The sequence below is a fragment of the Fringilla coelebs genome (assembly GCF_963513975.1).
Source record: "Fringilla coelebs genome assembly, chromosome: 12".
NCBI lineage: Eukaryota > Metazoa > Chordata > Aves > Passeriformes > Fringillidae > Fringilla > Fringilla coelebs.
In genome coordinates, this window is record NC_140038.1 from 11,923,831 (window position 1) to 11,936,137 (window position 12,307).

A 12,307-nucleotide genomic window follows, 5' to 3' on the forward strand; every position below is an offset into this window, starting at 1 on the left:
TCCATTTATCCTCTTTTATCCACTTGATATTTCACAGTGAAGGCAGAAATACAATTCTTAATCCTTTCACCATGTGATCCTCCTCCAGATTATTAGGGTAAATTCCTGATCCCACTGAAGTTCATGTAAAGTGTGCCATTGATTTTGACAGAGCACAAAAGGTTTTCATTAAATGAGCTAAACACATTTTCTGTGTCACTCCAATATTTCACTAGATAGCAACGTGACAGCCTTGGTTAAAAGCAGTGTCTACATCCTTATTTGGGTTACTTCACAGCATTCCAGCCAAGAACAAGAGAGCACCAGAGTCAGTTTGGGAGAGATTTCAAGCAGCACATCCAGGATTGCTCTTGACTAAGGACTGATTGAGGAAATAAAAAAATCTGTCAATCATCTCTAATAAGATGACATCAAAATTTCTAAAGCATACTAGCTAAGCGTGATGCAAAATGAAAACAAGACTTTTTATTAAAAATACGAATTTTATCTATAAAATGAAAACTGAATCCCATGTAAAATTTAGATCTATGACCAACTGCTCTAGTGGGTAAGAAATCCTGGAAGTCAATGGGAATTATGGCAGTGTGAGAACTATAGGATCAAGTTATATCCAATTATTATGAAGTCATAGTGTTATAGTTATAGTGTTTTTAATAGTCTTGATCAGTAAGATTCACTCAGCATTCATTACATTTTTCTGTAAAATTTCACTATAGCTGATCATAAACTAGCTCAACAGCAGCTGAAGTTTAGTGCTAAAGAGTGTCCAGTCCACACATCCCAGAGTCACACAAGAGTATCTACATTCCTAGGAGTGTACTTACGCTGTCCACAGTGAGTTCCTGTATATCCCTTCTGACAGAGGCAATGGTCATCACTGCAGCTACCTCCATTCATGCACCGGATGTTACAGTGTTGGACTTGAAAGGAAAAAAGATTTTCCTCAGTTAAATCAAACCAGTCAGAAACACTTCATTGTTTGCTAAAAGTGAACATTTACTTTTACATTTTTTTTTAGAGATTGATTCTGTGAACCACAAAGTTTTAGAAGTCAAGAATTTCAGGACAGATTTGGAAAATGGCACTACAGAACACAATGCAGATTCACAGTTCCTAAGGATTATAGGGCATGGTGCAAAAATTTGATGCACCCTCTCATTCAAATGAAGTCAAAGGCATTTCATATGAGCATAAATCCTCAACATTTCTTTCCTAGTTTGCAATTATGAGAAAAAGCCTTCAATAAGGGAAAAGTATTAAACTTCTGGCAGACAGCATCATTAGAAAGGGAGCCTTATCATCTGGGAAGTGGGGAAGTGTTGAAGGGAAGCACGTAAGGAAGCTCCTGAAGACACCCCTGTTCTGCTAACACATGCAACACCAGAAGCTGACCTGGCCAAGCAGGATTTCTTGCATATAAAGGAGAAATAACAGAGTGATTTCTCTCTGTATGCCAACTTCAGGCTCACCCCACCAGTAGAACTGCTGTGCTTGGGAGCTGCAGAACTCACAGACAGCCCTTCCCCAGAGACAACAACCTTCATCTCCCAAGGGCAGAGGCAGGGGAGCAGCAGCACTCTCTCCTCAGCTGCAGCCCCACCACTTATAATGGTTAACAGGCAGCTTAAGCCCCATGCCATTAAAGCATTATGTCTGTGAGTAATTTTTCTTGTAATAAGGGCAAATACATTTCTTAACTAGACGTGGGAGCCACTAAAAGTATGTCAGGCTCTTTGTAAGGCATAGAGAAGTGGGCAGGTCTCCCAACAAAGCAAAGTCCTTACAGGTCCTACTGTCCAACACAGCTGGGAACTGGGGCCTGCACTCCAGTAAGCAGCTGGGAAATGGTTTTCCTCTTAACAGGAACCACATGAAAGGCTCCTCCCCAGATAGAATTACAGTCTGATCAGCTTTTCAGTAGATTGTGATGGAGCACTGGATACCTACACCATGCTGTCTGAAATGCTCAGGACCAAAAAATGGAAATTGCATGTCCTGTCAGAGCCTGCAGATAACAGGTGCCATGCCAAACACCTAATTTTTCATCTCACACAAAACCCTTGAGCATCATTTGGCTTTTAACAGCTCAGAAGTATGTGAACAGAATTTTTTTAATTTTCAAGTAGAAATAATAATTTTAACTATACTGCCTTCTATAACAATATGATTCCACAAAACAGAAGTGAAACATAAAACTGGAGAAAGAATTGAAAGTAATCTAGCATTTAAAACACTAGTAACCTTAATTCTTCAATTATAAAAGCAAAAACTATGTATTACATTTCTTATGTGTCTAAGAGCTATTATACATCTTTGTTCTGCTTTGGATGTACTTCAGTACTTCAAGCAACAAAAATGTACTAACATTCCTCAATAAAAAGTAAAATTGTCTGCAAATACAGAGTGAATATCTGGTGAAGATTTTTGGACAATGTCCTAAGTAGGTCAGAAAAAGGTGCACAGTTTAAAATGTGTAGTTCAACTAGCTTTATACAATCTTAGAAAAACAGAGGGGATTACAAAAAGCATAGGAAATGATATCATCTGTCAAGCAGGGAAGGAACTTAAAAACCACAAACTGATTTCAATTAGAGCAAGCTATGCCAAGAGCTAATTTCCATTCCCACATGAAGACCAAAGCCATTTAAGTAGTTTGAACTACATTTGAGATTAAAAGGTTAACAGTAGCTTAAATTACGATTTTCATATTATCTGTTCACGTATAAATAAAGTATGAAGACACCCCTGTTATTCCTCATTTTGGGATACACGCACAAAGTTTCTATAACTTGTCTTACTGCTTCTTAAAATAACTTTTTCAAGGTAAAATACAACTTCCTCCTTTTAAAACTAAAATCATCATGGAAGACTGCTGGGACATCCAGTTATCCTTACTAAAATGAGCCATTTAAAGCAGTGAGCTTTCTTGTCTATTACCAGGCAAGACGATCACTGACATAGTAAACTAATTACTTATTTTCTGCTCTCTTTTGTGGGAATGTTGGAAAAGTACTTCCAAAATTATACAGACTGTTCTGTAATATTATCCTTCCAAAAGTTTACAGAAACACATTCAAAGGCTGTCTGGAGCTCAGATGATGATTTTTAAAATACATTTTTGAAAACTAGCATATTGATGCAGGTCCAGGTTCTCTTTTCTCAGCTATATCAACAATTCCATTAATGTCAGTGGAGATATTCTGGTAAATGGAACAACCTGTTCGAAGATACCACACTGACAGAGACTCAAAGAAAAAGCACAGGAATTACCATAAGGCTGGTAAATCAGTGCACATAGCTTTGCCTTATCTTGGCGTGCACAGGAAACGTTAACATCAATAAATGGTTGCTTTCCATCAATTATTGTTCTTTTTCACATCCAATTTGTAAACAGTCTGCACTGGAAATATCTGAAGTCAAAACAGGAATAACTGCAGGAACACAACTTTATAAACCCGCAAAAGAGCCAGCAAGACCATACATATCCACACAGGCTTTGCGTGTGGGCAAAAGTTGTGGTTTTTATCAAAGCGCTGCCCTCTTAAGCATAACAATTCTTGACTTTTTAAATAAATACCCAGCAAAACTGAGTAAAGACTCCATCACACCCAGAGCACTGCCACAAGCACAACCGCTCATGAAACGTGCAGGAGCTCACCAAGCAGACGAGAGGTAGCACGCTGCTGTCTGCTCTGCCATCCCAAACTGAGAAACGTGAGGGGGGAGGCTCTGCATCCTCAGGTGGGAACCGGCGGCGCCGCTGGCCCGGCGCCTCAGGCCGCGGCCGGCAGCGCGGCCGGCGGGCACCGCAGGAGAGGCCGGCTCTGCCTCTGTGCCACTGCCGAGGAAACGCTCCCAGCCCCGGCCGTGCATGACGCAGGGCTTTGCCTGCCAGGAGCTGTAAACAAGGAATGACGGCCGCATCGCATCCCAGATGCTCAGCGTGCTTTCTCTGTCAAGTGACTGACTCAGGAGAGGGATGGCAGCTAGCGCCAAGGCGGGACACGAGCCTGCTGCCCCACAGCCCTGCACAAGGCATAGACAAAATCCGCAGTACCCCCAACAACTCTGGGAACATTCGAAATTCAAGACCTTACCCCACCTCTGACAGTAGTAGAATATAAGGCAAGGGGCTGAGGTTTTACTGCCATTGAGCAGATGCCTCTCATAGCACCCAAAGAGTGGGGTCCCAGGGCACGGAGCCAAGGCCCGGGCTCAGCCCCACACCACGGGCGGTCTCTGAGGAAGACTCCAGGCAGGAAGTGTCTGAGGAGGAGCTCAGTCCTCGGCTGTGCCTCTGATGCTGCTGGCAGGGGGGCAGAGCAGGCCCTGCTCTGGACACCGACACTTGTCTCCAGAGCTGTCACCCCGAGCACCCACCGCTGCTGCCCCGTCACAGCTCCCTTCCTTCAGGAACAGCCCCATCAGCAAATGCCTTCCCTGTTTCAGCCAGCCAAAACGATTCTGACTACAGAAGCAAAACCAGGGGCTCAGCTCAGACAGACCTGACCCATAACCCTGGGGGCAGCCTGACATCCTCCTCCTCGTTTGCCCCGTGCTCGCACAGGGCCAGAGCAGCAGCTCTAACACGCGGCAGGATCACAGAGCATGAACAGAGCAGCAACATGGACAAAGCAGCCTCAGCTGTGACAGCACCCTGCAGCAGTGCAGACACGGACACAGCAGCCTCAGCTGCGACAGCACCCTGCAGCAGTGCAGACACGGACACAGCAGCCTCAGCTGTGACAGCACCCTGCAGCAGTGACAGACACGGATACAGCAGCCTCAGCTGTGACAGCACCCTGCAGCAGTGACAGACACGGATACAGCAGCCTCAGCTGTGACAGCACCCTGCAGCAGTGACAGACACGGACACAGCAGCCTCAGCCTGGGGGCCCTGGGGGCGGCAGTGAAGCCGCTGCCGCCGCAGAGCTGGCAGAGCACGGAGCACAGCACATAGCCCACAGCCCATAGCCCACAGCACATAGCCCACAGCACATAGCCCACAGCCCATAGCCCACAGCCCATAGCCCACAGCACATAGCCCACAGCACGGAGCGCTGCACATCCACACACAGCTGCACCTGCAGTGTCAGGGCACCCACACATCACAGCCAGCAGCAGGGAGGCCTCCACATTTGGCACTCTTATCTCCAAGCCTGCTGCAAGCACACCCAAAAATTCACTAATTACACAGAAATAACCACTACTCAGCCAGTAAGTTTACTGATGTCACTAAAATCCCTGCTGAGAAAACCACCAGTTGATCTTTTCAACCACAAATCAGATTCCTAAAGCTGACTCTTAACCAGAAAAGCCCCAGAAACTGACCTGCATGAGAATCAAACTTGGAGGCTTTGTTTTGCTCTCGAATCTACATGCTTTCCAATCCATATTAAATATTTTATTTCGATAGACAACCAGAGTATAAGAGTCACTGCCAATTCAGTTTCTGTCTATGGCTGTACCTGCTAGAAAATCCATGCCCACTACTGATTGTTTAAGTACGAAAGACACATAGCTTAAAATATCCAAAGGATATCTCAGACACATCTCATGTATCAGAAGCTATACACTTAATTCTGAGAAATCATGGCATTTTCACTCATATTTGCTATTTTTATTTTGCATGTGACAAGCACATATCATTTACGTTTGATTTTTAATTATTTAATTAGATTTTTTCTTATTTTAAAAACATATTAAAAAATAAGGCTTAATGAATGCATATTCTGACAAAATCTTACCAAAGGTAGTTGACAGTAAACATTTGATTTCAAACAGTACTTTTTATGTTTACTTTGTTTTCTAATTGCAGATCTAAGTCATTGTGTTCTGTTGTGTAAATACATATTCATGGTTTTGTCTACAGTGCCAACAGTACAAATGATTTATATAAAGTATGTTCTGTAAGTCCTAATAATGTGCTGAATCATAAAAATATTACACATGAGTGCACAGAAGCAGTGGAGTCTCTTTTCTCTACAACTTACCAGACACTTTTGCTTCTAGAATTGGTATGTTTTAATAAATAAAGGGAATGTAACCACATGAACAAAATGTATCTTACATTACTGCAGAAATTGAACAACTCAAATGAAAGCTGAAACTGTGGAGAACAATGGTAGAGTATTTCAGAACAGCTACAAGAACCAAAAACTTTACCCTATTTTTCTTTTGAGTCTTGACTCATAAAAGGCTTCAGTGGGGCCAAAGAAAAACATGAGATAAGGGCCACTTGTCCTGCCAAAGGTGCCTAAACAGATACAGGGATGTATCTCTCCTTCTGTGGCCCGAAGGGTATGGGGAGAAGGTCATACCTTCCTTTACTGGCTTACGGGACTAAGGCATAAGCACCTGGTAAAAACAATAGCTGCAAACCCAGGCAGGAGCACACCACCACACATATTTGTGCAGCATTTTGCCCCCTTCCCTCCCTCCAGTACTCTCTGGGAACTCCATAGCTCCACATCTTGTTCACGCTATTCTCTCCCTAACATACATCACGGGAGCATAAGATGGGTTGAACTACAAAGAACAATATTTACCATTTTAGTACATGCCATTCCATTACATTCTGCAGTTGTTAATGTTTTTCCACTGTTATTGCATAAAAAGGATGCTAAAACCACAAACTGAAATGGTCAGTTATGTGGGAAAACTCTTATCAACCAGGAAAGCAAAAAAATGGCAAAGTAAAAAATACAGAAGCAAAGCAGACCACACACTGAGTCTCAAAAGATATTCAGAACTAAAAGGATAACCACTTTGCATAATATTAGAGACCTCAGCTGAGTGCATCCCCCACTGATTTCTGTCAATATGTTGTTCAGATAGTTACAGGCATTTGTGGGAACAAGTCTCCCCCAAAATTTTTTCCAGAAACTTCATGTCATAAAAAAAAATCTAAATCTTCTACATTCTAAGAGACAAGAACCACGTTCAAATGAGAATACAGAGTACTTTACAGTTGGCATCTCAGATATGAATCCTACTCAATATCAAACACTCAACTCTTCTTTAGCCATTAAGTTCTCTGTTCATTGAATGAATTTAATTTTACTTATTTTTCCCTGGCTCTGGGGAACCTTCCTTGAAAACTTGAAATATAAACATTTCTAGGAAAAGTCATCTCTCTGGAAAGCTTCATTTTCAAAGAATCTTTGTTTTTCTGATGAAAAGCTGTTCCACTTAAAACCTTGAGCAACTCTGTACCTCTAGTACCTACAGAAGTGTCACCTGAAGAAAGTCAGCAGTATTAGATTCAGAACATATGTACTGAGCCTGGCAAGGAAATGCTCTAAAGCTTGTAGGCCTAGGTATTAGCATACAGCATACACAGTGTTATAATCCTTGAAATCTGAAGGAAATTCCAAAGCATGTCAAGATCAGCCAATTGTCAAGAATTGTCTCTCTATCACAACAACTTTTGTCATATACATGCTCATGTCTACCAGTGAACTGAAATAAGGTATCTTCCAGAAAACAAGGAGGACTGGAATTACTGTTACAAAGTGGCAAGTGAAAATAGCCTCCAATAAGACTGATTTGGGTTTGATTTGGCAAAAAAAACCAAGCATCTCCAAAAGCCCATCTCTCAGTCATTCTTCAGTTTCATCATAGAAAGCTACACTTCCCTTCCTGTGGTAAAAGTATGTCTGGTGACTCAGAGGTTATTTATCTTAAATACTGACCACTGAACTATTTTACATACCTTAGTAGCTTCACAGACTCAAAAGAGCAACATCAGAGACACAGAAGAAATACTTACTTGACTTTGAACCACAGGAGGGGGCTATCTGACCATTTGGGCATGTGCACATGTTTGGTCTAGAGCAAAATCCATCCCCACAGGAATGTCTGCAGATTGCTATTAAGAAAACATAAATGCCTTTAAAATATGTCTCAAAAACCTCAAACACATAAAAAAACACCTGACAGAAAATTCAGTACCATAACATAAATACCCACAAACTCATTAAACTGCATACAACAGATCCCAAAACAGTTCCTCCTGTTCATCTGCATCTTTATAGGGGGCAGCTAAGACCTAGACCTTCACCATCTGCTATGAAAAGGTCTGGGAACATGCCACAGGCACACTAGATATGGGGAGATTTCCTTGGAAAAGTGAAACTGTTTTCCATTTTACCAGACCTTCTTGGAGGAAGGATGGCACTGAGGCAGCAACATAATGCTTCCTTTATTTCTGCACCACACACAGACAAGAGCAGTCATTCCCATCTGACAGCAGGCTGCTGCAAGATCTCTGGAGAGAGCCTTGGACAAAGTGCCTTTAGGAATTATTTCTGGTACACTGTTCTACTACACATGAATATGCATACATCACTATGATGTATGCATATATTTACATCCCTACATATATATTTCAGGGATATGGTCCAAAGAAGTGGAGAAAAGGCATTTGCTGGCCTGATGCTGTTGCCTCCTTCCCATTAACCTAAATAGATTAACATATTCCACTCATTCCCAAGAGTTCACACACCCCTTGGAATCCTTTACTAGAGACTTAAACAGAACATGTGGATGAGATTAATCATTTGTTAAATATTGGTATCACATCACTGTGTTGGAGCCCATGAAACTTTGTATATTAGCTTAATATATTCTAAATGGTAAAGCAATCATGCATAGCTGCTATTGAAAACATACAGAAACACACCTCAGTTCTGGTATACAATTAAAACCACCCTGAGACATAGAAGGACAAAGATAAACATCAGTCATAGCACATAACTAGATTAACTTACGGACTATGCATTGGTTTCCACCAGGTAACGTTTTCCATCCAGGGCAGCAGTAGGCATTGTAACGTGATCCACACACATTTGGTCTGGAAAAAAATAAAAAGGATAAGGATGAATTCTTATTTTTACTCAGAAATATGTTTTAGAAGTAGAGACATAAAATGGAAAAGGTAAATCACTGCAATATACATTTCAATAATTAAATTTAGAAGTGTTGTATGTTTTTGGCCTGTAGTTGTTGGGGTTTTTGGGTAACATACACTTCTATAAATTAAAGATTACATTACAAGCACAAAATTGAATCAGTAACATCTGAACAATGGGAATAGAATGGGGAAACCTTATCACACAACACTCTGTATCTGAAGAAGTAACCATCCAGGTTTATTGAGCAAAACTCACACTTAAATAAAAAATGAGCATCCAGCATCATTAATAACCACAGATTAAATCAAGTGATCTTTGAGTGGGAATTTTTAATCTTCCTGCGTCTTTCTTTTCTTTACTCTAAAGTACTATGACTGTTCCCTGTTTTGTCCATGAACAAAACTATGTATGTGTGAGTGAAACATGCCAACAAGAACATTAGCCAAATAAATGAGTCAAAATATGTTAATTCTTCATTAGGAAAAATTACTTACTACAAAAAATAATCAAGGATGTGGGTGTATGTAGTGATAGGGTGCTATGAAATTAGTATGAGGGGCCTACTGCCCTCCTTAAATGATGTATCTACAGGAATTTTTCTTTCCAACCCATTCCCCTCATCCACATTTACCCTGCCAAATAACTTTATTACTAGAGTTAATGACAGCTGAAAGCTGACAGGACATGACACTATTCCTATCATGATTTTATTGACAAAAATAGAAAAGTTGAAACTATTCTATGTTCCTCATACACAGAGGGACAATAGATTTTTTTAATCTATCTTGTACTATTTATTTGATGAATCTATCCATGCAAATAAAGCTAGTAAGAATACTTTCAAAAATGGGAACATGTGCCTTCTTTTGTTTTACGCTTACAATAATCTTAGCAGAGGGAAATTTTACAAACTCTGCTAATATTGTGAGCAATTACTCAATAGATTAATGCAGCTAGAACCAGCTAGAAACTTCCTAGGAACTGCTATATTAAAATATTGTATACAGATTAGAGACAGATTGAAATGTTTACTGTTTTAAGAAGGGTTCTCTATTATTATTTTGTCCTTGGTCTTTCACAAAGTTCTTCATTTCTAGTATTGCAACGTCTAAGTAAACAATAGTTACTTCATATGGTGAGGCCACTTAAGACAAACAATCTCAATATATACAAACATTTCTTTATGCATGTTTTCCAACTAACAAAAGTTATATACTCTGTTTATTTAGGGATATGCAGTACTAATGCAATTTCAAGTATTCTGATTACACCAATTTCAGTGACACCTACTCTTTCCAACCATGGCCAGAAACTACTTAAGTCAAAGCAAGCACTACCATTACCTTCCACTGGTTCTGGATATTTACAAAATAGTAACAGAGGTGAATGTGAGCAACACAATTGGACTTGTTGCAGGGTCCTTTTCCCTTCCTGACACTGGTGTTACAGACTCAAAGTCTTATTCATTTAATTCCAATGTATTCAGTTTTAGTAATGTCAGCCACTTCCCTGCAGGGCTATAACCATGTAACTTTCCTAGAGTTCCCTGTTCATCAATGCCAAATGTTGCTCCACACTCATCTGCCAAGTAAGACTGGCAAGCAGACAAGTGAGATTGCTTTTCACCTTCTCCAGTCAGAAGAAATAATGGAACTCATTAAGACAGATAGAATGGGTTTGTTGCTACCTGTTACAACCTATGGGCATAAACCACCCATTTCTGCTTCCAGCTGGTGAGGATCTATAGAATGCTGACCATAAAGTGATGTTTATGTACTCTGCCAAATTTCAGTCTCAGCAAGTATGTGGCTTTGGGGACCATCTGGTCCACGTTAAGAGTCAAAAGCAAATTTCTGTGTCACAGAGAAACCTGGTTTTAAAATCTTTTTCCAAAATGGGACTCTGGAAAACCTAGATGTGCCAGCAACTATGAAGTCAGAGACCCTGAGAGCCTTGAAGCTGTCCACAGGGTAGGCTAAGCCATACAACCAGAAGCCTCCAACTCCGGTGCAGTGTGCTTAGCTTTGAAAGAAAAAAAAAAGAAAAGTCATCAAACTGTACTTCCATGGAACAGTTTGAGCCTGACAAGTGCATTTTCCAGTGGAACACTTTTTCGTCAGAAAGCTGCTGTCTAGCTTATAAAAGAAACCTATATTAAAGTCTGAATGTTGCTTCTTTGAGACAGAGGGAGTGTTCTTAAATCGTGTATATTTGTAAAATTACTTTGAAAATAATTAATTTTGAAGGTTAAATTAATTGATATTTATGAGGTGATCAGACACTATAGCAATAAATCCCCATAAAGTATTCAAGGCAATGATAAATAATTTACCTCATGTAAAATCATGGAATCCATCAATCAAATTGTAAGGGCTCTATCATGGCACTTACTTTGAACAGTTACCCACTCTGTGTTGAATAGAGCATATTTTCCTGCTGATATTATAAGCTATGAATACTAAAGAAGTGCTTTATATTCTTATAAAACTGTTTTCCTGAACAGCACTAGAAACAGAATTCAGTTATAAAATCTGATTTGTAATGATAAAATAAGCAAAAACATATCCATATACCCTGAAACTACCTACAGCACCTTCCTTTCACTCCAAAGCCCAGAGAAGGAACAGAGAATCTCAGAACAAAGCTGTTAGCATTGAAATTAAAAAAGTCTTATGCTTTATTTTAGAGACACTTAATGAACTTGTAAAGTATAAAAGGATTTCTTTACTGGTATGGTGCTGAGAGACAGGATGGCTGATGCCCAGTTTCATCAAAGATGTCCAAATTAAACAAGATATTATGTCTTTGATTAATGATACGCAAGTAGAAATTCAGTAGCAAAGTGAGTTGAATTATCAAAAGATATCAGACATGAGTCATCAACTAGAAAAATCTTGGAACAGCAGAGAAAAAGGTTCATCTGGAAATTCTGATAACCAACACCTGAGAGTGATAGGTTTGCATAGATATTGACAGCACCTGCAGGTACCAAACTAGAAGATATTCCTGGCAGAAACAGCCACAGGGGCCCTACACTCATTACCAAGTAAAGCCGTGTGGGTCCCTTCCCAGCGTGTGCAGAATGAGCCGGGCAGAGCTGCAGCATCAGCTCCTGGAGAAGCGTCACCACCTCCGGCTGGCACAGCCTCTCAAATAAAAGGTCTCCTTTCTCCACAGGGCAATACTGATGTCACCCATGGAAAGGACAGACTGGGGCTGTCCCTCCCGTGCTTCCAGAGCCTTGGCTCAGCAGGGATGCGAGGCTGCCCGGCTCCCCCGACCTGCAGCCAGTACCCAGGCACTGCGGCTGGATTGGTAGAGTGGACACAGAGAGGTAAAATAAAGAGAAGCAAACCATGCTAAACTTGGCAGAGTCTTCTTATCAGCTATAA

The 12,307-nt window shown here is 40.7% G+C and overlaps 1 protein-coding gene across 4 annotated transcripts in view; it reads right to left on the reverse strand.

Annotated features, from left to right (window-relative positions):
- Nucleotides 1-12,307, reverse strand: part of FBN1 (fibrillin 1) — a gene marked incomplete at its 5' end in the record, with an annotated part of 142,985 nt that overhangs the window by 120,503 nt on the left and 10,175 nt on the right. For 3 of the 4 annotated variants that reach the window (XR_014616473.1, XM_084214115.1, XM_084214117.1), the window contains 3 exons: nt 825-920; nt 7,772-7,870; nt 8,772-8,854. Coding sequence is in view for 3 of the 4 variants with exons in the window: in XM_084214115.1 (XP_084070241.1) it covers nt 825-920; nt 7,772-7,870; nt 8,772-8,854 (278 nt within the window). Of the gene's footprint in view, nt 1-824; nt 921-3,658; nt 3,802-7,771; nt 7,871-8,771; nt 8,855-12,307 lie in introns of those variants that run through there. The other variant, XM_084214116.1, reaches the window with a different exon arrangement.